At 38.4% G+C, this 21,973-nt stretch overlaps 1 protein-coding gene across 4 annotated transcripts in view; it reads right to left on the bottom strand.

The window, feature by feature from the left end:
• SLC22A15 (solute carrier family 22 member 15) overlaps positions 1–21,973 on the bottom strand; it is a 78,387-nt gene that overhangs the window by 38,245 nt on the left and 18,169 nt on the right. For 3 of the 4 annotated variants that reach the window (XR_003569503.1, XR_003569502.1, XM_027866675.1), the window contains exons 3-5: positions 15,852–15,984; positions 14,524–14,688; positions 4,720–4,849 (exon numbers count right to left, since the gene is read on the bottom strand). Coding sequence is in view for 2 of the 4 variants with exons in the window: in XM_027866675.1 (XP_027722476.1) it covers positions 4,720–4,849; positions 14,524–14,688; positions 15,852–15,984 (428 nt within the window). In the remaining 2 variants the exon portion in view is untranslated. The remainder of the gene's footprint in view (positions 1–4,719; positions 4,850–14,523; positions 14,689–15,851; positions 15,985–21,973) is intronic. The other variant, XM_027866676.1, reaches the window with a different exon arrangement.

Below are 21,973 nucleotides of genomic sequence, written 5' to 3' on the forward strand. Positions count from 1 at the left end.
ATGTTGGCAAGTTCTTCATAGAGGTTCTTTAATTTCTCATCCTTTGCAAGAGATCAACAGTAGATTCTTTGAGAAGAATCAAATTAGTATGGAATAGTGGAAAAGGCACCAGACTTGGAATCAAGAAGAATTGGGTTTGAATTCTACTTGTGACAATTACTAGCTATGTGGCCATCATCAAATTATTTAAACTCTCCTGGCCTCAGTTTTTATACTTGTAAAATAGGGATGATAATAGTAATAATAGTGCCTACCTCACAGGTTGTGAGGACCAAATGAAATATTGGACTTAAAGTGCTATATAAGCATTGACTATTATTTTTTATTTCTGCTCCTCATGAACAATGCAAGATGAGATATCTAAGTATTCCATGAAATTATGTTTCATATTGCATAAGTGGGTGGGTGACAAAACATAACTCCATCAGTTCCTTTGTTTGACTTTCCAAAAAGCGTCCAAGAGCCATCCTTCCATTTACCTGCAACTTCCTTTTGTCTTCTGATGATGTCTATCATGGAACTATTGATTGTTAATATAATTAATAAGTTTATTAATAGTTAATATAATTAATAGTTAATATAATTAATAGTTAATTAATCATCATAATATATTTATAGGTTATATTATTATATGTTATATAATTATATTATAATATAATTATAGTAATTAATTAATATAATTAATAGTTATTATAATTAATAAGATTCAATTCCTCAAAAAATATGTCCATTTTTTTTTGTCAATGGACAAAGGTTTCAGATGAATTGGTTACAGTTAAATTAATGATTATGTAAATTATGTGTGATTCTTAGCACTTCTTCTACAACTTGAAAGCACAGGGTCAGGGCCATTTAAATTTTTATTTTCTTTGTTTCATGGATTGCAACGGCCAAAGAATTCATCATTTAGTGGCCAACCTAACAGAGATAAGCCCTTTTGTGCTAGGTTGGCCCTTAGAGATACTATGGCCAAAACAATAAAATACAGTTTCCTTAGCCTAAGAACTTTTAAAAAGATCAAAGGTGATCACAATTGGGTTAAGACAACACTACACAAAAAAACTTGGAAATTTCATAATAACTAAGGTGTTTTATTTATATTTTCTTTCTAAAAAACATCACCTAATAAAAAAAAAAGATATTATATCAAGAAATTTATTGAGGCTATTAAAAAAAAGCACAACCCATTACATGGTATAGAGAGGCTATTATGGTCCAGAGTATAGAGAGTTAGCCTTGGAACCAGGAAGACCTGATATCAGTCGTGTTTCTGACACACAGTGGCAGTGTAATCCCAGGCAAGTCACTTAATCTCTCATGCTCTAAGCAGTTCTCTGATCCTAGTCATTGCAGAGAAGGTATAGACTCACATTGGTAGAAAGAGTTTCATCATCTGGGAGTTTCCTACACCACTGAAATAAATCACTAGCCCAGTCTCTATCCCCTGTCCTACATGTAACATGCAAAACTTCCATTGAAGTTAATCTCATATTTCCTTAACTCAACCTCTGTATTCTAAATTTTAAAAAGTAATGGATTAAAGGAAATCCTTTATTATAAGATCACATTATCATAGATTTAGAATTAACTGCTAGGGATGGAGGAGACATAATAGGGAGGGTCAGTCTCAGTTAGTGAAAGTCTCTTATAGACAAGCACTGGGTAGAGTCAACTAAATTCAACAAGCCTGACTGACTTTACACAGTCAGATAGATGATGGGGATGCAAAGAGAAATATCACACAGATCCTGTCTCAAGTAGTTTACCATCTCAGGATAAGCACACGAACAGAAACAAAGTGTGGGGTAGCTGTAGGGAAGAAAAGGCAAAGAAAGGACTATGAGAAATTGTAGGGGGGAAAAGATCACTTGCATCTAGGTGAGATGGAAGGGGAAGTGAATAAAGGGAGGGACTGTCAGGGAAGGCAGTATTATTAGGAGATGGTACCCAAGTTAGGTCTTGAAGGAAGGAAAGGACTCCAATAGACTGAGGTCCATTCTGGTCATGGGAAAATGATATGAAAAAAGCACAGAGCAAGGGGTGACCAGACCAAGAAATAGAATTGGAGAGAGATCTAGTTTGGCCGAAATTTATGAGTATGTGAAGCAGAACATTTTGAGTTAAGATTGGGAAGGTAGATTGAGCCAGATTGCATAGGGTTTTCCATGCTAAAAGCAGGAGTTTCTGCATTATTTATTAGGCAAAGGGCAGCCACTGAAGTTTTCTGGGTGGATAAATGATGTGATCAAAACATGTATTAGGAAAAGTGACTAGGAAACAGTGTGAAGGGATGGATCGGAGAAAAGAGACTGGAATAAGGAAAACCAGCTAGAAGACCATTCCAAATGAGTTAGGTTATTGACTATCCCAAGTGAGTTATGTTGTCAAACACCAGGCAAGGGGGTCAGGGCAGCTACAGTGTGAGCAGACAGGTGGGGCAAGGGAAGAAGCAAGAGATTGCTAACACAGAGTCTACAGAATTTGGAGTGTGGGGGAGAGGAAAGAAGAGTCCAAGGTAGCATAGAGGTTAATAAAAGCCTGAATAACTTGGAAGATGGTGGTGCTAGAATCAGAAATGGAGAAGCGAGTGAGAAGAGCAGGGTTTGTTTGTTTGTTTGTTTTGGTGGGGGGTTAGGAGTAGAGAAAAAAATTAATTCAACTTTAGATGTATTATCTGAGGGGCTAGGGGTAAAGTTTTAGAGAAAAGTCATGTGTAGGTAAAGATTTGGAAATCCTATGCAAACAGCCAATAAGGAAAGGGATGGGGTTCTTAAAAGAAAAAGGAGGGAGGAAGGAGAAAAGAAGAAGGAGGAGAGAACAGGGAGGAGGGGAAGAAGGAGGAAGGAGGAGAGATGGCAGCTGAGCAAAGAAGCTTCAAGCATACCTTTCCAATACACAATGCAAATTTACAATCCACAAAATATTGCTAAACTTAAGTAAATAAGGATCCTCTTCATTAGCACATTCATTGTATTCAAAGGAATGTTTCTCAAGTGTTTGAAAAGTTCTGTCTTATAGGTTAAATGTTTCACTTTCATTCTTATTCACTTATTATTTAGGTATTTACATACCTCTTTCTCCTCCCTCCAGATTACAGAATTCTAAACTTTAGTCCAGCTCAATTGAAACAGGTAGAGATTCTGAATTAGTAGAATCTGAATTAATGAAGTTTTAATGAACCTCTAGAGAAATATCAGTCATTTTATCAAATGAGTTAATGTATGTAAAGTGGTACTCAAGCCTTAAGGCATTTTATATACATAGATCATTATTACATGTAAAACACTTTCCAGCAAAGTTGGCCACCAAAAAAAAAAAAAACCAAAAAAAATTCCATTTTTGATGTTGACTTTCATTATAAAAAATTCAAGCTCACAGAGCGGAAAAACACTTTCGATGCAGATGGCTTTAAGATGACCAGGTTTATAACATGGTGTATCTGTCAAGCTATGCCTCTGGGAACAGTACAATACAATACTTTGCTGACTCCGTCATCTTCCTTCTACTGCTGCTCTCCCTTTGTTGTTCAGTTGCTTCAGTTGTGTCTGACTCTTCGTGATCTCATTTGGGGTTTTCTTGGCAAAGACACTGGAGTGGTTTACCATTTCCTTCTCCAGCTCATTTTACAGATGAGGAAACTGAGGCAAACAGGGTTAAGTGACTTGCCCAGGATCACACAGCTAGTAAGTTGTCTGAGACCAGATTTGTACTCAGGAAGAGGAGTCTTCCTGACTTCATGCTGGGCACTCTATCTGCTGCACCCCTTAGCTGCTCGTTGCTGCTCTCCCTCCCTCAGACCACATGAATTTCTCCCATGCTTGCAGATTCTGGGGCTTATACATCCCCAAATTTAACTACTACTACAATTTTTGGCCTGAATGATACATCTAAAACTCACATTTCATAAATAGGTGCTACCAGATGACACAATATAACCTAATCTAAAAAATCGCTGGTTTCAGGTACTTTATTTATCTTTTTGGGGGGTGGGGGGTATGTTCAGATCTGAAGGGAACTTCCACTGTGCAGACTCCCTCCACAGATGTAGATTAGCAACTCCCGTAGCTTATAGGAATGGAGAATTGCCTAAGATATCAAGAGGCTAAATGACCTGTCTAGTGTGTGCCCAAGGCAGTACCTGAACCCAGGTTTTCCTGACTCCAGAGCTATGCCCCTGCCCCCTACAGCATGCTGCCTCTCTTGGTTTCAAGTTATATAAAACAAATTAGTTTCCTACTTTCACAATCCTGTAATATAAACTTTTTATCAAGAGCTTTATATCTATCTATCCTATGTATCTATGTATTTGTCGATGTATATATGTATGTTTGTATGTATCTGTCTATGCATTTATCTATCCTTCTATCTATATATCTCTGCCTCTATCCTATCTATCCTTTGATCTATGCATCTCTCTCTCTCTAGCTTTCTTCTATGCATCTATCTTTTTATCCTTCTCTCTCTCTATATATGTCTTTACATATACTCTCTCTATATATACTCTATATATATTTACATCAAGAGCTCATTTTAAACAACAAATATCTGTACAATGCATACATTAATCATCTTTCCAAGAGTTGCAAAGTGTTAGAGAACTGATAAAGAATTACTTCTTCATCAAGCATGCCAAGTTCTCACCAGGCAATAGTATTCCTCTTCTTAAGATACCCCTGTAAAATATTAAGTTAAAATTAAAGAAAAAGAAAATAAACTTACAATGACAAGAGAAAGACCACTGTTCCCTGCAGGTTAACCACAACTGCAAGTGTCCTCCAGGAGCGAATGAAGTATCCTAGTAGGGCATACTGGGCAATTCCCACTGCAAAAAACAGCCCGCCAATGGATCCTAGTTCATGGAGAAGACAATTGTTACTAGAGAAAGAACATTCCACAAGATCATTTCTGATCACAGACTGTGGGAAATCCTTTCCTACTGTAAGGCTGTCAATGAAACTGACAATTAAAGGACAATATAAAAATAGAATGATATGTGCAAATGTCAAGCAATGAGAGCTATAACCTCAAGATGGGGAATCAGTGGGACAAAAGAAGTGAATATGTGAACCATAAGAGTACAGGTACTGTAACAATGGGTTTTAAGAAAGCACTCAAATTATTTTGTTATACTAGAATTTTGTTGTATTGAATAATGATTAAAATAAGTAGGTCAAAAGCTGGAGCTTAGAAATCAGTTAAGGGGTAGCTAGGTAGCACAGTAGATAGAGCATCTGCCCTGGAATCAGGAAGACCTGAGTTCAAATCTGGCCTTAGATATGTACTAGTTGTATGACCTTGGGTAAATCACTTAACCTCAAATGCCTACACACACACACACATACACACACACACACACACACACACACACACAAAGATATCAGTTAAATGGATGTTTGGAAGCGTTTGTTTATTTTTGCTATCATATTAGATTTGACCTATGTTAGGAGGAAACAACTGGGATACCATATGTCTCCTTTGAAAGATAAGGCCAAGACACAGAAATATTAGTGTAATCAGCCACAAAACAGATTCTAAACTTTTTGGAAGCAATAGGAGAGGTACTGACTTAAACTGTCTTTCCAATACACAAAACATGCATCTCCTATACATTACTCTGTCTTTTTTTCCCCACTATAAGCATTTTCACAAGGATGTATTCTATATAAGAAAGTTCTTTCTAGGTTTCATTGTTGTTGGGTCATTTTTCAGTTGTGTCCAACTCTTCATGACCCTATTTGGGGTTTTCTTGGCAAAAATATTGGAGTGGTTTGCCATTACCTTCTCTAGCTCATTTTACAGATGAGGAAACTGAGGCAAACAGGGTTAAATGACTTGCCCAGGGTCACACAGCTAGTAAGTGTCTGAGGCGAGATTTGAACTCAGGAAGATGAGTCTTCCTGACTCCAGGACTGGCACTCTATTCACTGAGCCACCTAGTTGCCCCCCAGGGTTTCATTTCATATCCCCAAATAACAGTACTTTGTGTATCTAAAATATAAGCTCTTCAGCTTGGCATTTAAAACTCTTCACAATGATAACTTGTCCTACCTTTCCAATATTACTTTCCATTATTGACTTTCATGCACCCTACATCCTAGACAAACTGGTCTGCTTTATATTTCCTTAACATAGTGTAACATCTGCTTTCTTAAACTTTCCTATAGAGGCTATAGTTATCTTTAAGAGCCAAATGGAATATTGCAGAAAAGGTAGTTGGGAGTGCCTACTGTAACTCCATCTATAATGTACTTCTCCTAATGGAAACAGAGGAAATGCGTTTTGTCTTTCCCTGTGAGGAATTATTAGATAAACTGTGGAGAATACAGAGAAAAAGAAGGGAGAAAGTCCTTTCTTGCTGAAACTATCTTAATTAATATATCACGAAGAAACATTTTAAAAAGAATTCTATCAAGTGTCTATAAGGAAGTGGCAATCTACAGGTATTCTGGGACGTGTTTCTTGAGTTGCCTGAACAAAGGGTGAAGAAAAAGTACTAACATAACTTATCTCCTGAGAGACTGAATTTAACTCTTATCTTGAGAAATATGAAGAAAATTCTTGAGAGACTAATTGGCATCTGTAGTGGACTGAATGGCAAAATTGTGTTTCTAGAAGTGGAGAAAAGACATCTGCTTTATACTGAGGGTTTGAGATGAATTTAGGTATGGTCTTTCTCATGGCCAAAATATTATAAATTATTATCTGTTTTATTATTGATTTCATTTGTTAATAAAATATATATTCAGTAATTTCAATCAATAGTGCTCCCGAGAAATATGAGCAATTATTTTTTCAAGTTTATTTAATAATTACCTCTTGCCTACACTATTGTAATAGCTTCAAGCCTCTCTCCACTCTGATATATCCTCCACTCAGTTGCCAAAGTAATCTTCTTAAAGCACAGGCCTGACCATGTCACCTCTCTGCTCAGTAAATACCAATGGCTCCCTACTACCTCTACGATTAAATATAAAGTCCTCTGTTTGGCATTCAAAGCTCTGTATAACCTGGTTCCTTCCTACTTTCCAGTCTTCTTAGACATTATTCTTCTCCATACATGCTATGTTCTAGCCACACAGGTCTACTTGCTATTTCTAATACAGGACACTATCTCTCCCGATTGAATTTTCACTGTCTGTCTCCCATGTGAGAAATGATCTGCCCCCTCTCCTTCCACTCCTACCTTCCCTGGCTTCCTTCAGTACTCAGCTTAAATCCAACCAAATGCAAAAGGCCTTTTCTAGTCCCTCCTCGCCCTCATCTTCCACCCCAACAGCTGCTAATGCCTTTCTTTCTGCAATGACCTTCCAACTATATTTCATATATCTTATATGTAACTAGTTATTTGCATATTGTTTCCACTTTGAGGATGTGAGTTCCTTGAGGACAAGACTTGTTTTCACCTTTTTTTGAATCCCCAGAATTTAACATAGTGGCTAGAACACAGTAAGTGCTTCATAAATGCTTTGCTTTACTAATTGAAAAGGAAGAGTGTTCATTAAGGCTGGAAAGGTAACATAGAGATAAATGACAATGGCCTTGAATGCCAGGATAAAGGATTAATATTTTATTTTAGAAGCAATGGCAATTCACTGAGAGTCTGAGAAGGAATGAAATAATCATATGCATCAGAAAGATGACTTTGGCAACTATATGAAGGGTACACATGGAAAGGGTACAGAATGAATGTGGAGAAGTCAGGAAGAGGTGATTAAATTAAATCAGATAAAAGGTAATTGTGAACTAATTTAGGGTGGTGGTAATAGAAGTAGGAAGGAGAAAGAAGATATAAGATAAAGGACAGGCATAGGATAGAAAATATCTGAAACAAAGTAGATCCTGAGGGTAAAAGACAGGAAAGTTGATGCCAGGGTTTTAAGCCTGGTGATGTAATCAACGAAATTTGCTCCCTCAGCAGCAGCCAAATGGGTTCTTTTTTTACAAAAAAAATTTTTTTATGCTGAACTTAAACACTAAGAGTAATAGCAGTGGATACATAAAACGGGAAACCCATATTTCATACTACCTGCTTTTTAAAAAAGCATATGATAAATTCTATATAATCTTCACGACTGTTCTAATGTCCATCTGAACTTCCTCCCGTCTTCTGTACACTTTTAAAATGTTACAATGGTTCTGTTTTATCACTGTTGCTAACCTTGTACACTTCCCCACCTCTCTTCCCCCAATTTAAAACGGAGAGGAAAAAGAAAAAAAAAAACTTATAATAACTAAACACAGTCCAACAAAATGAGTTTACATGGTGATCATGTCCAAAAATGCATGCATCTCCTTCAACCTTGTGTAACATGGTTTATCAGAGATCCTCTGGAGACATAGTCAAACGAAGTACTTAAGTCTCTGAAAGCTGAATTTCTTTTCAATGCTGCTGTCCTGGTCAATGCAGTCTCCTAGTTCTGTTAACTTCATTTCACATTAGTTCATACTACCCAGAAACCTCTAAAATTATCTTTTAGCATTTCTTACAGTACAAGAATATCCCATTACATCTGTATACCTCAGTTTGTTCATTGATTCTCCAGTTATCTAAGAGGTGATCTAAGCCCTACGCCTATAAGTCCCTTCTCTCCTCTCTCCTCCTTTATCCTCTCCTTCCCTTCTATTTCCTTTCTTTCCTTCCTTTTAATCCCTTTTCAGAATCAGAAAGTTTATTTTCCTTGTGACTCTTCCCTCTCTGGCATTATCCTCCTTCTTAACCACCTCACTCATTTGCCTGTCGCATTTTATATATTCCTATATCAAACTATATTGTCTGTGGTCCATATTCCTCTGTCTTTTTCAGATAAGAGTGAAATTCATCTAATGCCTATTCTCCCCACACATGTATGTTTGTATATCCTTCTCACATTTCCGAACTGTAAAAAATAGCAAGTTCTACTAACTTCTTCCTCATTTCTACACCAGTGTATTCTTTTTACCCTCCCTTCTTTTCCCTCTCTTTAGATCCTCAAAGAAGAACCAATTTTCTTTGCACCTCTACGTAGCCCCAGAATCTCTCATTTTTTATTTAACTCCCTTGATACACTTTGAAGATACTAATGTTCTGAAGGGACACTTGTTTCTTCTCTCCCTTTTAGAGTGTTAGCAGTATATCAGTATATAGCTCCCTCCAACTGGTCAAGTAAATTTACCTGCCTGGGTTTGTATTTCCAAATTCCAAATTCATACTACTGGTCAGCCAGAAATACATTTTTTCTTTTTTTTTTCTTTTAAAGCTGTACGTTTAAAAGATACCCAGTGAGAGATTGCATGTCTGCATTCTGACCACCAGTCTAGCTATGTTCTGAGATGCTCAAAATCCCCAGAAGGATGGATGCCAGGGAGAGATTTTTTTATTTTACAGCAACTTATGCAAAGAAGTATTATGATCTGTGTCACTGAAGAGAATACTGTAGAAACTAAATACCTTGAAGCACTGAAGAAGGGAAAACAAAAGCTAAAATGGGGACAAAGTACGTACCTTGGAGTATCAAAGAAGAGAAAAAAAATAACCTAGATTGGAAGGTTTATGTAATTTTCATGAGCCAATAGAAGGACATTCTGGGTCAACTAGAAAAGACTCATTATTTTCATTTAAATAGTGAGAGACAGCATCATTTTGTGGAAAGAATGCTGACTCTAAAATCAAGTAAGATGCCTTAAGTTCAAATCCCTCTTCTGATGTTTACCACCCATGCAACATTGGACAAATCACTCACTTAGCCTCCTTGGTTTCCAATGACCTCATTTGTATAATGATAGGGGCTGGACTAGGTGGTTTCTGAGGTCCTTTCCAGCTCTATGCTTACGACCTATGAACTCTGGAATCAGGAGGATGCATGTTCAAGTCTTGCCTCTGAATAAAACTCGTTGTGTGTTCATGGAATAATTAATTACCCAATCTCTCAGTGCCTCAGTCATTTCTCTAAGACAGGTTGTCAATTTGTATATGTGGAGGGAGTTTCCAGACCAGGAATTCCCCACACTAATGAATCAGAGATCCAAAACAAAAAATAAAATAATATCTATCTGTATCTACCTATATCCATATCTACCTATCTATCTCTAGATCCGTATCTATATCTATCTACCTACCTATTTATAACAAGTGAAAAAATTTGACTGACGACAGAATGGTTATACCTGGCATTTCTTCTGTCACATCCCAAGGCATATGGAACGACTGCCAAATTACACACGCATTTGCGCAAAGGAAGAGCCTCTTCAGACCACTTCTTCCTAGCACCTTTCCAGACCCGGACAATCACTAACTAGTCAATTCTAGGATTATGGCTCTAGAACTGGAAGGAGGCTCAGAGGCCAGGAAAATTAGGCCCAGGGAAGGTGAGTAACTCGGTCACAGTCACACAGGTAGTAAGTGTCAGAGTCAGTATTTGGAACCAGGTCCTTTGACTTTAGAGGCAGTGATCTCTCTTCTAGACCATGCATGCAACAGCAGAATCACCACTGTTTTTTCAGCCCTCTCTGAAAAACATCCTATCACCTATCTCTGTTCTCACCTCCTGCTTTAGCAGCCTTGCTGGCCCTACAACTACCAAACTCGTAACTACCTGATATGAACAGATTCAAAAATAAATGGGGGGGGGGAGCAGAGGAGAGGGAGGGACTCTAGTGCTTAAATATGGATTATTTTATGGCTTTTTATTTCTGATGACCAATAAGAAGGAAAGAAGTCAGGAGGCCTTATTTACTGATCAATTCATGTAAATTTGATAGGAACAGGCCACCACAAATTGAGTGGGAATTAGTTATCTCTCACTAACCTTTTGCAAAAGATTAAGTAAACAAAAACAAATTAAGTCCATTCATAAATCAATATGGAAAACTGGAATTTTTATAGGAAAGTGACAAACTCATGAAAAATATGGAAGATTCTTAATTGAATTTTTGATGGTTAAGATTTTAGTGGTGATTTAAAATTCACCTAGAAGGTCTTCTCTAGTTAAATTTAATAGGGGAAACAAGACTGTTGCCAATTTCTTTGTAAGCCATAGCTAGATTATATTCCGGCAACTGGAATATGCATTTTGAAATGTTCACTATACTGTCTTTCTTATTAAATCATTAATGCCTTTTTTATACAGTCTTAATTTCCTAAGATATCCGTCTTCTCTCCTCTACCATGAGATCCACCCTTGGAACAAAGAATAATAAGAGGGAGAAAAAAAGCAATTCAACAAAATTAACCAACATTTCTGTATAGAAATATTTAGTATTTCACACCCATAGTCCTCCATCTCTGAAAAGAAGGGATAGTACCAGCATAGTACCAGGCACAGTGTAGGTATCTGACAAATGTTTGATTGATTGCTTTTTGAGAAAAAAATGTTTTTTTTTTCTATTTCAAAGTGGAAGATTAAGCTACATCTCTCTTGCTAGTTCTAACTCATGAGTTGGAATGGGTAAAGCAACCCTAGCCAGCATAGTTTGGAAGGTCCCTTGATCCTTTTAGCTCATCCAAAATTCATTTCTTTATGAAGGCAGCAAAGACCAAGAGGCATGGCCAGGGAAGTCAGAGCTGATTTCCAGTTGGCTCAACAGCCCATCTCTAATAACCATACATATTGATCTCATTTTATTTCTCCAGTAGGCTCTGAGAGCTGATTTAGCTGGACCACAGGAGGGGCAAGGATCAGTTCCTCTCAAATTCCCTCCTTTCCTACTCAACTCCTTAAGGTGGTATAGTAGACAAAGTTCTGGGCATGGGATCAAGAAGGCCTGGGTTCACATCCAACTTCTGATACTTCCTAACTATGTGACTATAGGTAAGACACTTAACCTCTCTCTGGGCCTCAATTTCCTCATCTGTAAAATGGGGAAAATAAATACCTTTCTGGGCATCAGTTCCTCAACTGTGAGATGAGGATAATAAATATCTATGGCACCTATTTCAAAGGGTTGTTATGGGGCTCAAAAGAGATAAGCACTATAGTACATACAGGAGTAAATCAGTATGTTATGTATTCATTCATCCTTTACATAGTTTTGTGTTCACTGGAACTCAGATTCAGCAGGTGGATCATAAGTTCTCTGGGCCACATTCTACAATAGAAAAATTCTCTTTTTTTACAATCCTAGAAGCAAAGGGGCTTAGATGGATATTGAAAGCTTTGTAAAGGCCCTCTTCTAGGACAATGTCTTATGCCAGTAAAGTAAAGAATAAAGATGTTGGACATTTAGTCCCATAACTTCCCTGAGCCCCTGTAAGTGAGAGGATAAGACTCGATGATCTCTGAAGTCCTTTCTATCTTTAGTATTGGGTCTGGGGGTCTAAGTGCTAGCAAAGAAGAGAAAGTTAGAGTACCTAGATTCTAACTTTCATTACATCACTAATTTCACTGTGTAACTGGGGTCAACAGAAATTAAGTTTAAAGAAATACCTACACTATATATCACAATATTCTCAAAATAGGTATGTAATTTAAATATAAAATGCCATACACCATAAAAAATTACAAGGGATCAAGATAAAATACCTTTTACAATTATGCTTGGGTGTGTGTGTGTGAGAATTCTTGACAAGAGAGGGAGATCATAAAAGATAATTATGATTGCATAAAATTCTACAACTTTTGTGCAAATAAAATCAATGAGGTAGGATAAGGATAGAAATGGTAAAGTGGGAAAAATATTTGCAACCAATATCAATTATAAAAATCTGATAGCTAAAATGTAGAGGGAATTGACACAAATATATAAAACCAAGAGCCATTCCCCAATAGGTCAGAGAATATGTCAGCAAAATTCAAAAGAAGCATTGAAAACTCTAAGTGATCATATGTTCCAAATCACTAACAGCAAAGTAAAAAAAAAAAAAAGAAAGAGATTTCACCTCCCACCATGCATCCTGGGAAAGGTGACAAAATATGGGAACAATCAGCATTGGAGGGGAACTAACGTGGGAGGCAGACCAATGCATTGTTAATGGAGATGCAGAGTTCCAAGCATTCTGGAAAACAATTTGACCTTATGGGGAAAAATGATTAAATTGTCCATATCCTTTTATCCAGCAATCCCGCTACTGAGCACGTGCCCGAAGGAAGTCGAGGACAGAAACAAAGGTCCACTATATAGCATAATTAATAGAAGCACTATTTGGAAGTAGAGAAGAAATGGAAACAAAGGGAATAGCCATTAAATGAGGAAAGGTTGAAAAAACTATATGGATGTAAGGGAATATTATAGTGCAATAAAAGTAATGAATACAAGGAATTTAGAGAAACATGGGAAGGTTTGTATTAACTGATACAAAGCGAATCCATAGAACTAGGAAAATATAATAACATATAATAATAATTATAACAATAACAGCATTTATATGGTACCTATTATGTGCCAGGCATTATGCTTTACAAATGTTATCCCATTTGATGCTCACAACAATCATTAGAGATGGATGCTTTTTTACACGTTACTGGGGAAAAATAAAAAATTTTTAAAAAAGAGATGTACAGTAAAAAAAGAGAGAGAGAGAGATGGATGTTATTATTATCCTCATTTCACAGATGAGGAAACTGAGGCAAGTAGAGGTTAATTGACTTTCCTAAGGTCATATAGTTAGTAAGTATATGAGCCCAGTTTTAAACTCAAGTCCTTCTGACTCCAGGTCCCTTGGCCACCTAAAGCCATTGCACACAATGGCTTCTATGATTGAAGTCAAAGCACCACTAGAAGAAGCTGAACTTTTAGTAGCTGAAAAATCAATGAAGACCCAGAGGACAATTGACAAAACTTCCCCCTTCCGCTGTGGCAGAGAGGTGGAGGGCTATTAGAAAAGAATATTGTCTATACTTTCAGAAGCCTTCACTGTTTCATCTACTTTGTATGATTTTTTTCTCTTTGACAGAACTTGCTCCTTGGGAGAAAGGACTGGTTTATTTCTGCCTTCTTGTCCCTAGAGGCTAACATAACACCTGGCACAGAACCAGTGCTTAATACTTGGTGACTGATTTGTCCTGAGGAAAAGGTTCAACCTGGAGGGACCCGTTTTTGAAACAGACCGCAAAGAGAAGAGGCCTCAATAAAGTTTCTGTAAAAATATCAATAAATCCAGGGGCTGAATTCAGTGACTTCTAAGCTCCTTTCCACACCTGGTCAGCTGTGATTCTAGGACAAGTTAATAAGTTACCTATCCAAGGTCACATAGAAAAAAAATGGAACTAAATTCAGGAGAGGGAAGCTGTTAGATGACACTCAGACTCCCATACCACTAGGGCTGTAAGGGTCCTCTGAGAACATCCAATTCAACCCCCTCATCTTAAAGATGAGCAAACTGAGCCTCAAAGAAGTGAACTGACCTGTCCTTTAACATAAATGAGAGAGAGCCAGGGTTGAAACTTAGGCATTCCATTGTCTAGGTCAGTGTTGTTTCCATTCCACTATGCTCAACTCCTCATAACCGAACTTGTCTTTCAAAGACTTTGGAGTTAAGCCAGTTCTCATGGTGTCCTTAATAGCATCTACTTAGATCTATCTTGTTGATAAATGAATCTAAAGGTTTACCTGCTAGTGCCCAGTAGGCAGTGCCCAGACATTCATTCAACAAAACAAAAGACACCAGCGACATCCCTCCATTCATCACTCCCACTAGGAATCGAGATATGGCAAAGAACTCATATGAGGGGGAAAATCCATTTGCAATGGCAAACAGGATGTCAAGGGCAAAACCTAAAAAAAGCAAGGAATAACATTCAGTCACTGCAAGGCAAAGTAAAAGGATATTTGATGATAATCATTTATTTTATCTGCCACTTTATGAAGAAAGTCCTTGAAAACATGAATGTTCTTAAGCTACAGTCTTTTAAGTTATATTCCTTTCATATAGTTACTAAGAAAATGCTCCCGGGAAGAACAAAAACTGAAATTTTAACTATTAGGTAGCAAACACCAGTAGCAGTGAATTCTGAATTATCTATACCAGATTACCATTAGTCTGATATTATGGAGACAGAGCCACATTTGGAAGCTGGAGACTTGGGTTCGAAACCTAACTTTCAATTATTACTTGCATATCTCAGAAGAGTCACTTTACTCCTTTGGGCTCTGACTTTTCTTCTCTATAAAATGAGATATTTGGAGTAAGTGATCTCTAAGGTACTTTCCAGTTTTAAATTCGATGATCTTAGAATTCTAGTGAGTATAATTTTTTAAATTTTTTTTTTAAATTTTTAGGCAGTTGGGGTTAAGTGACTTGCCCAGGGTCACACAGCTAGTAAGTGTCCAGTGTTTGGTCTGAGGCCGGATTTGAATTCAGGTCCTCCTGACTCCAAGGCCAGTGCTCTATCCACTGCATCACCTGGCCACCCCTACTGAGTATAATTTAAAACTAAACCATTTATTCCGCTAGTTTCTAGGCACAGGAACTTCCCCATAGCAAGAGAACTTGGCAGGGTTCTTTGTAGTCCATTTGGAAAGAGGCAACCTACAAGGGGGAAAATACAGCTGAAGGATGAATGCAGAATATGTCATTATTCCACTGGCCCCGTGAGAAACTAATTTGGGAAAGTCATTTCACCTTCCTTGAACCTCAGTTTCCTCATCTGTAAAATAAGAGCTATGATGCAACTCTGAGATTCTATGAGATCCTTAGACTAGAATTTAGAAGAGGGCAAATATAATGTTGAAAATTAAGATAATTTGGTCTTGGCAAGTCAAGCTATAAATACCCAGCAAAAATCAAATCTAGTTGTAGTTTGTTTGTCAGACACAACCGATACAAAATTTGACACTTTCTAAACAGTTATTCTCGAAGAGCTTTAAGCAGTACTGTGAAAAAAGCAACACGGGACTCTCCATGAAACTTGGGCTTTATCAGGATAGCAATAACTTACCTGTTAGATAGACTTTTTTCCTCCCCAAACGATCTGAAAGTTGGCCAAATGATATCACTCCCACAAACACGCCACTGAAGAAAAATGAGCTGGCTACACTCACTTTGTATGACTTGTTCGCAATTAAGAACCACTAAAAGAAGGGGAAAAAAGAGGCCTTTAGGCCTAGGGAAAGATGGTTGCATTGAGTCAGTCATTAAAAGGCTGCATGCACAATGATAGCTTGTACACAAGTTTTCCCCCATACATGGCCTACTATTATCCAGACTGCAGTGTAAGGAGTCCATCTCAGATTCTATTCAAGGTTTAGTCAACAAAATACTGAAAAGTTCTTCTTATAATATTATCATAAGAATTTCATAGTCATTCAGTCCCATATAATGAGGTTGGCCCATTTCTCCAGTAAGCTAATGGCTTATACAGCTCTCATCTACTTTTGGACTATAAAAAATAAAAAGGAAGAGAGAAATCTCTATTCTCAAAGAGCCGTCATTATCTAAAACTACTTCCTAAAGAACTGGGAAAGCACAGTCTTGGGGTGAGCAGAGAGCTGAATTCCCCCCATCACCCTTCCTGAAGGAAGCCAAATTGGTTGAGAAAGTTGATCCTTTCCTTTCGAAAGCTCAAGCTCACCTAGCATTCTCTCCTTGTGTCTTCTGTGGCTTGTAGTAGCATACTTAGCACATAGTAGGCACTTAATAAGTGCTTATTTCCTTACTTCCTTCTAGAGAGATGGACAATTAGTCTGCTGTGATCATTTGTGTGGCCCTAGCTTTTCTCTAAAGTTTGTGCTGTCATAATTAAGAAAGGAGGTCAACAAGATTTTAAGTTATGTGATATTTTACTAGAGATCAGACTTTTAGAATTTAGACTTCTGGCAATCTCCAACCAGAAAAGGCCTGCATTCTTGAAATAGCTGCCACAAATTCCCTTAATTGAAACCACACACTTTATTGTTCAATGAAAAAGAAATTGCAGGGGTGGAGACCTACCATTTCTTCCACATAGGCCTTCTGTTGGATGGATCCAATGAGGCAAATTTTGGGAAGGATATGGACAAGAATTACTCAGAATGTGTTGGCACAGATGGAATGTGATTTGCATTGTTGGAGGACCATCCCAAATCACTGAGACCAGACTGTCTAATCCTGCCTGCAGAATAAATCCTTTTCTATGACTACCCTCACAAGGAACCATCTGGTCTCCTCTTGAAGACCATCAGGAAAGGGAAGCTGCCACCTCATGGAGGCCGGGTAACCCATCGCTGGATGGCACTCATTGTTATGGGTCATAAGAATCATCCAGAATCTTTTGATAACTTGGAGAAGGAGAAGGCAAGTAAAAATAGGGCATAAAAACAATAAGACTTTACACATGGAGCAATTCCCAGTTACAAAGCACTTTAGGGACATGTCAAGCACTCTTCTGGGGCAGTCTGTTGTAGGGAAGCCATCAACCAAGTCTTTAAAATAGACAGCCTAACTTCTAGAAATGAAATATGCATTAACATTATGTAAATCAAAGATGCGCTTAAAAATACAATTCAATTGAATCCTCCCAAACTGATGTTCCAAGTCAGGAATTTCAAAAAAATCATTTAAAACAATCTGATATAAACCCAATGTACCTAAGTACATTCATTAAAGGTGGAACTGCAGCCCTTCCTTCTTGGAATGTCAGTGCCCTCAGTCCCCAAGTTTTTATTTTTTGCCTCTGTGCCCAGAAACATGCTTAGCACATATTCTTGTAGATGATTAATAAATAAGGGAAGTTAGTGCATAGAGTGCCAGGCATAGAGTCAGGAAGACTCATCTCTCTGAGATCAAATCTGGCCTCGAGCATTTACTAGCTGGGTGACCCTGGGAAAGTCACGTAACCCTGCTTGCCTCAGTTTCCACATCTGTAAAATGAAGTAGAGAAGGAAATGGCAAACCACTCTGGTGTCTTTGCTAAGAAAACCCCAAATAGGGTCATGAAATGACTCAACAACAACAACAAAATTTAATAAGTGTTTGTTGAATTGAAGTACATCAAAGCATGAGAGCAAGTTAGAAAGGAGAAAAGGCAAAGACTCATAGAAGATTAGAACTGAAAGAGACTAGGAATAACCTTCATCATCCCTCTGAATCTGAAAGGGAAAAACAGGCCTAGAGGATGAAAGAGCTTCCCCCACCCCAAGATACTTGGCTAGTAAGCAGCAGAGCTAAGATTCTAAACAGTCTCCTAGGTTCAGGGATAATTCTCTGTACCTGATATGGCCCTTTGAGATTTGTCAAGTGCTTTACATAAATAATCGTATTTGATCTTCACAATGACCTTGTGAATTATTATTCCCATTTTATAGATGAGGAAACTAAGATTGAGAGGTTAAGTGACTCACCCAGGGTCACATAGCTAGTAAGTGTCTAAGGCAAGATTTGAACTCAAGGCTTCCTGACTCCAAATCTAGCCCTCTATCCACTGTGCCAACTGGCTACCTGATATCACATGACGGTGAAGTGAAGACATTTCCAAAGAAGTATGATTTAGATGCATCATCTGGTATGGAGATGACTGGGGAGCATCTCTAGAAGGCCCTGCCAAGATAGAATGGCATAAAATTCAGTCTGGTGATGTATGGCAGGTATGTTGACAAAGGATTAGCCTTGTAATGTTGAAGAGGTTTGGTTCCAAGGAGATGAACAGCACTAGGTTTTGGGTTTTTGGGTTTGTGGCTCACTGAACCAAACTCACTGAACCACCTACTAGATTATGGACAGGCTGACACCAGGAATCCCCAAAATATTAGAAAAATTTGTGGGATAATGGCAGTGAAATTTTAGGTTCACCAGAATGTAGGCGTATAATCTCTTCATTTACATAGCTTGGACAATCCCAACTTCATTGATGTTTAGTTTCTTAATGCACACTAAATTGTTTAGTTTTTTAATTTTTATTTATAATTATTATTATCATTTTGTAATAATAATAATAACGATAATTTACAGCTAGTAAATGTCTAATGTCTGAGACAGGATTTGAACTCAGGTCCTCCTGACTCCAGGGACAGTGTTCTATCCATTGCGCCACCTAGTTGCCCCTAATTATTTAGGTTTTTTTTAAAGCAAACTAACCTTCCTGGTTCTTTGGCTTGGCATAACATTTGAAATGAGCAGAAATCTACAAAAACAGTCTATAAGCTTGCTAGATTTCAGGCAGAGTCTCTTCTGGGCTAAGGAAATTTGTAATAGGTAATCCACAAACTGTTGCTTCCTTTGAAAAGCCTAGCTAACTATGGCAGGTAGGAAAATAGAGGCTAGGCCACCCATATGAACACTGTCTTTTCTAAAAGACCAGTGTTGGAGAACCCCAGTGGGAGTGCTTACTTGGTACAACTCAGCCATCTTAAAGGCAGAAAGATGGCAGAATTCCTTACCGGGGGCTACAGGTGTACAGCATGATTGTAAAGACCAGGAAAGATGCACGACTGTTGTCCTTACCCATTCAGCCTTTCAGCCTCCTGCCTTATCAAACTGGAAGGCAATGGCCTTGAAAGTATTGCTTCTGAAATAACTGATGAAATCCAAATTGGTACCACATTCAACAACACAGCCTACTCTCAGTCACAGAGCCTGCTTGATTCTTCAGGATGCTAGGCTGGAATGACTAATAGCTTCTCACAAACACAACTGAGCTATTCTCTACTGACCCTTTCTCACTAGTGTACTGGATACCAGCTCTGTTGCAAAGATAGAGAAAAATTCTGAAAATCTTGGCTGAATTGTGGCCCCTTCACCCTATACTGTACTTCCTGCAAAGACATCGGAAACTCACTAGCTACAGGAGGATCTTGCTAAAGGAGGAAATTGGGCAATCAGGGCCTTCTGCAATGAGGGAGTCATTGGACAGGGTATTTCAGGAACAGTTTCATGGTGATTAACTAACTTGCTCCAGCTCTGTGTAGTTGTCATTCTGAATTACCACTTAATGGGTGAAGTGTGCAGGCTATTACAATCAGTAACACAGGCATAAGGAAGCAAGGCATTAAAAAAAATGAGCTTCCAAAGCAATTATTGCAGTGGATTTTTCAAATAGTTTTTATACTCTCTCTTTTGACCCTGGGGTATGGCTTAGGGAAAATATATTAATCTCAAGATAATCATCAGTCCATTTCAGTTCCACATTATCCACAATGATATTAAAGAATCCAACCTTACTCTTTTTTTGGTTGCAAACATTAATTAAGCATGATAATTGTGTGTCTCAGAGATGCTTGGTACTTTCTGAATGAGTCATAGCTCAGGGAATAATTTGAATACAGCAGACAGCAATTTGCTACATAAATTCACCCCAATGGCTATTAGAAGCTCATTTCAGAATAGTCAAGCCTGCCAGTTTATAGTCTCTCCAGCATACAGTATCAAGTTAATCACATCTGCATCCCCTTTTCCTTTGCCCCTTCCTAAAACGCTCCTTAAGAAAAAAATGTTCAATGTCTGACATGGACATAATGTGAGGAAGGGTGGTTTTGATTTTCTGATTACTACTTTTCATGACTTTCATGAGTTTTTGTTCAATCATGTCTGACTCTTCATGACTCCATTTAGGGTTTTCTTGGCAAAGATACTGGAGTGGTTTACCATTTCCTTCTACAGATTATTTTACAGATGAGGAAACTGAGGCAAACAGAGTTAAGTGACTTGCCCAGGGTCAACAGCTAGTAAGTGTCTGAGGCCAGATATGAACTCACAAAGATCAGTCTTCCTGATTCCAGGCCCTGCGCTCTATGCACTATGGTACCATCCAGCCGCAACTTTCTTGAGTAGGACCCGTTTAAATCCAGAAACCTTCTGAAGGGTCTACGCTGACACTCATTCCTTGGGTTTCATGGTAGCTTAGCCACCGGTCCTCTGTACTTTCCTGTACTTTTCACTCCTAGGCAGACAACAGGGTCATTTCTAATTCCACAAACACTGCCTATGTAGCAAATGTTTCACATCACCAATGCACTTGTTACATCTTTTTTCTCAGTTACACACCACATTGGAAGGCTCATATCCCTCACTGCAATGTATATGTTAGGGGATTAAGCTGAGCAGTTCTGTGGGACCACGGAGATAGTCAATAGGGAATCGAGGCTAAAAAAAATCAAGCTCAGTTTCTCATTTGAGACACAGGTTAAAATGAAAAACAAAGAAAAAAGACAGGTGTTGGAAGAGTTGGAATATGATAGCTGTGTTTCAAGTGGAGAGGGAGTAGGGATGTTCTGTTTGGCCCCAGAGGGTAAAGCAGGAGAAGAGGGCTCACGGAGCAAAGGGAAAAACTTCCTAAGGTGGAACTGCTCAAGAGGACCTTGGGTGACCAGTGGGAACGCTGCAGAGAGGATCACTCCAACTTCTCCCCATCTGGTGAAAGTAGTTTCACAGGTTCATACTGAGTTCTTCTCCCTGCCCTTTTGTTATTCCCCTATCAGATAATACACCCCCGGGGCATAAGAGACATCTTTGCAGCCCTCCATAACATCAAATGGAGACACTCCATAAATGTTTGTTGAACAAATTACTCTCGCTCCCTTCCCTGCCTCCGTCTTTCTGGCTCCTCTGTCACAACAGCTAAAGGGGATAATTAGGGATTTGGTTAGGGATTGCTAAGCGGCACAGTGGCTAGAGGACCAGACCTGGAGCTGAGAAGACCTGAATTCAAATCTGACCTTAGACACTGACTAGCTTATGACCCTGGGCAAGCACTTAACCCTGTTTGCCTCAATTTCCTCATCTGTAAAATGAGCTGGAGAAGGAAACGGCAAACCACTCCAGTGTCTGCCAAGAAAACCCCCCATGGGGTCATGGAGAGTCAGACATGACTGAAATGACTCAACAACAAAGGGATTTGGACAAAGTGATCCCTTAAACGTAAGCTACCTTCCTCCTATGCTTTTCCACTATCAGTTCCCCCATTGAACAGTGCTCCCTCTCAGCTAGCCCAGAGGATTACTGCCCATGACCTGAGTATTCCCTCCTCCAACAAAAGTACCTTGGAAGGGAGGCTTCCAGACCCCCACCCTGTGGCATCTGGTACATTCTACTTACTGCCTAAGCTTAGGTCCAGTCTATCTCATGAACCTCATGTTCCATGCACGTAAA

This window comes from Vombatus ursinus, unplaced genomic scaffold, assembly GCF_900497805.2.
Source record: "Vombatus ursinus unplaced genomic scaffold, bare-nosed wombat genome assembly UNPS02014782.1, whole genome shotgun sequence".
Lineage (NCBI taxonomy): Eukaryota > Metazoa > Chordata > Mammalia > Diprotodontia > Vombatidae > Vombatus > Vombatus ursinus.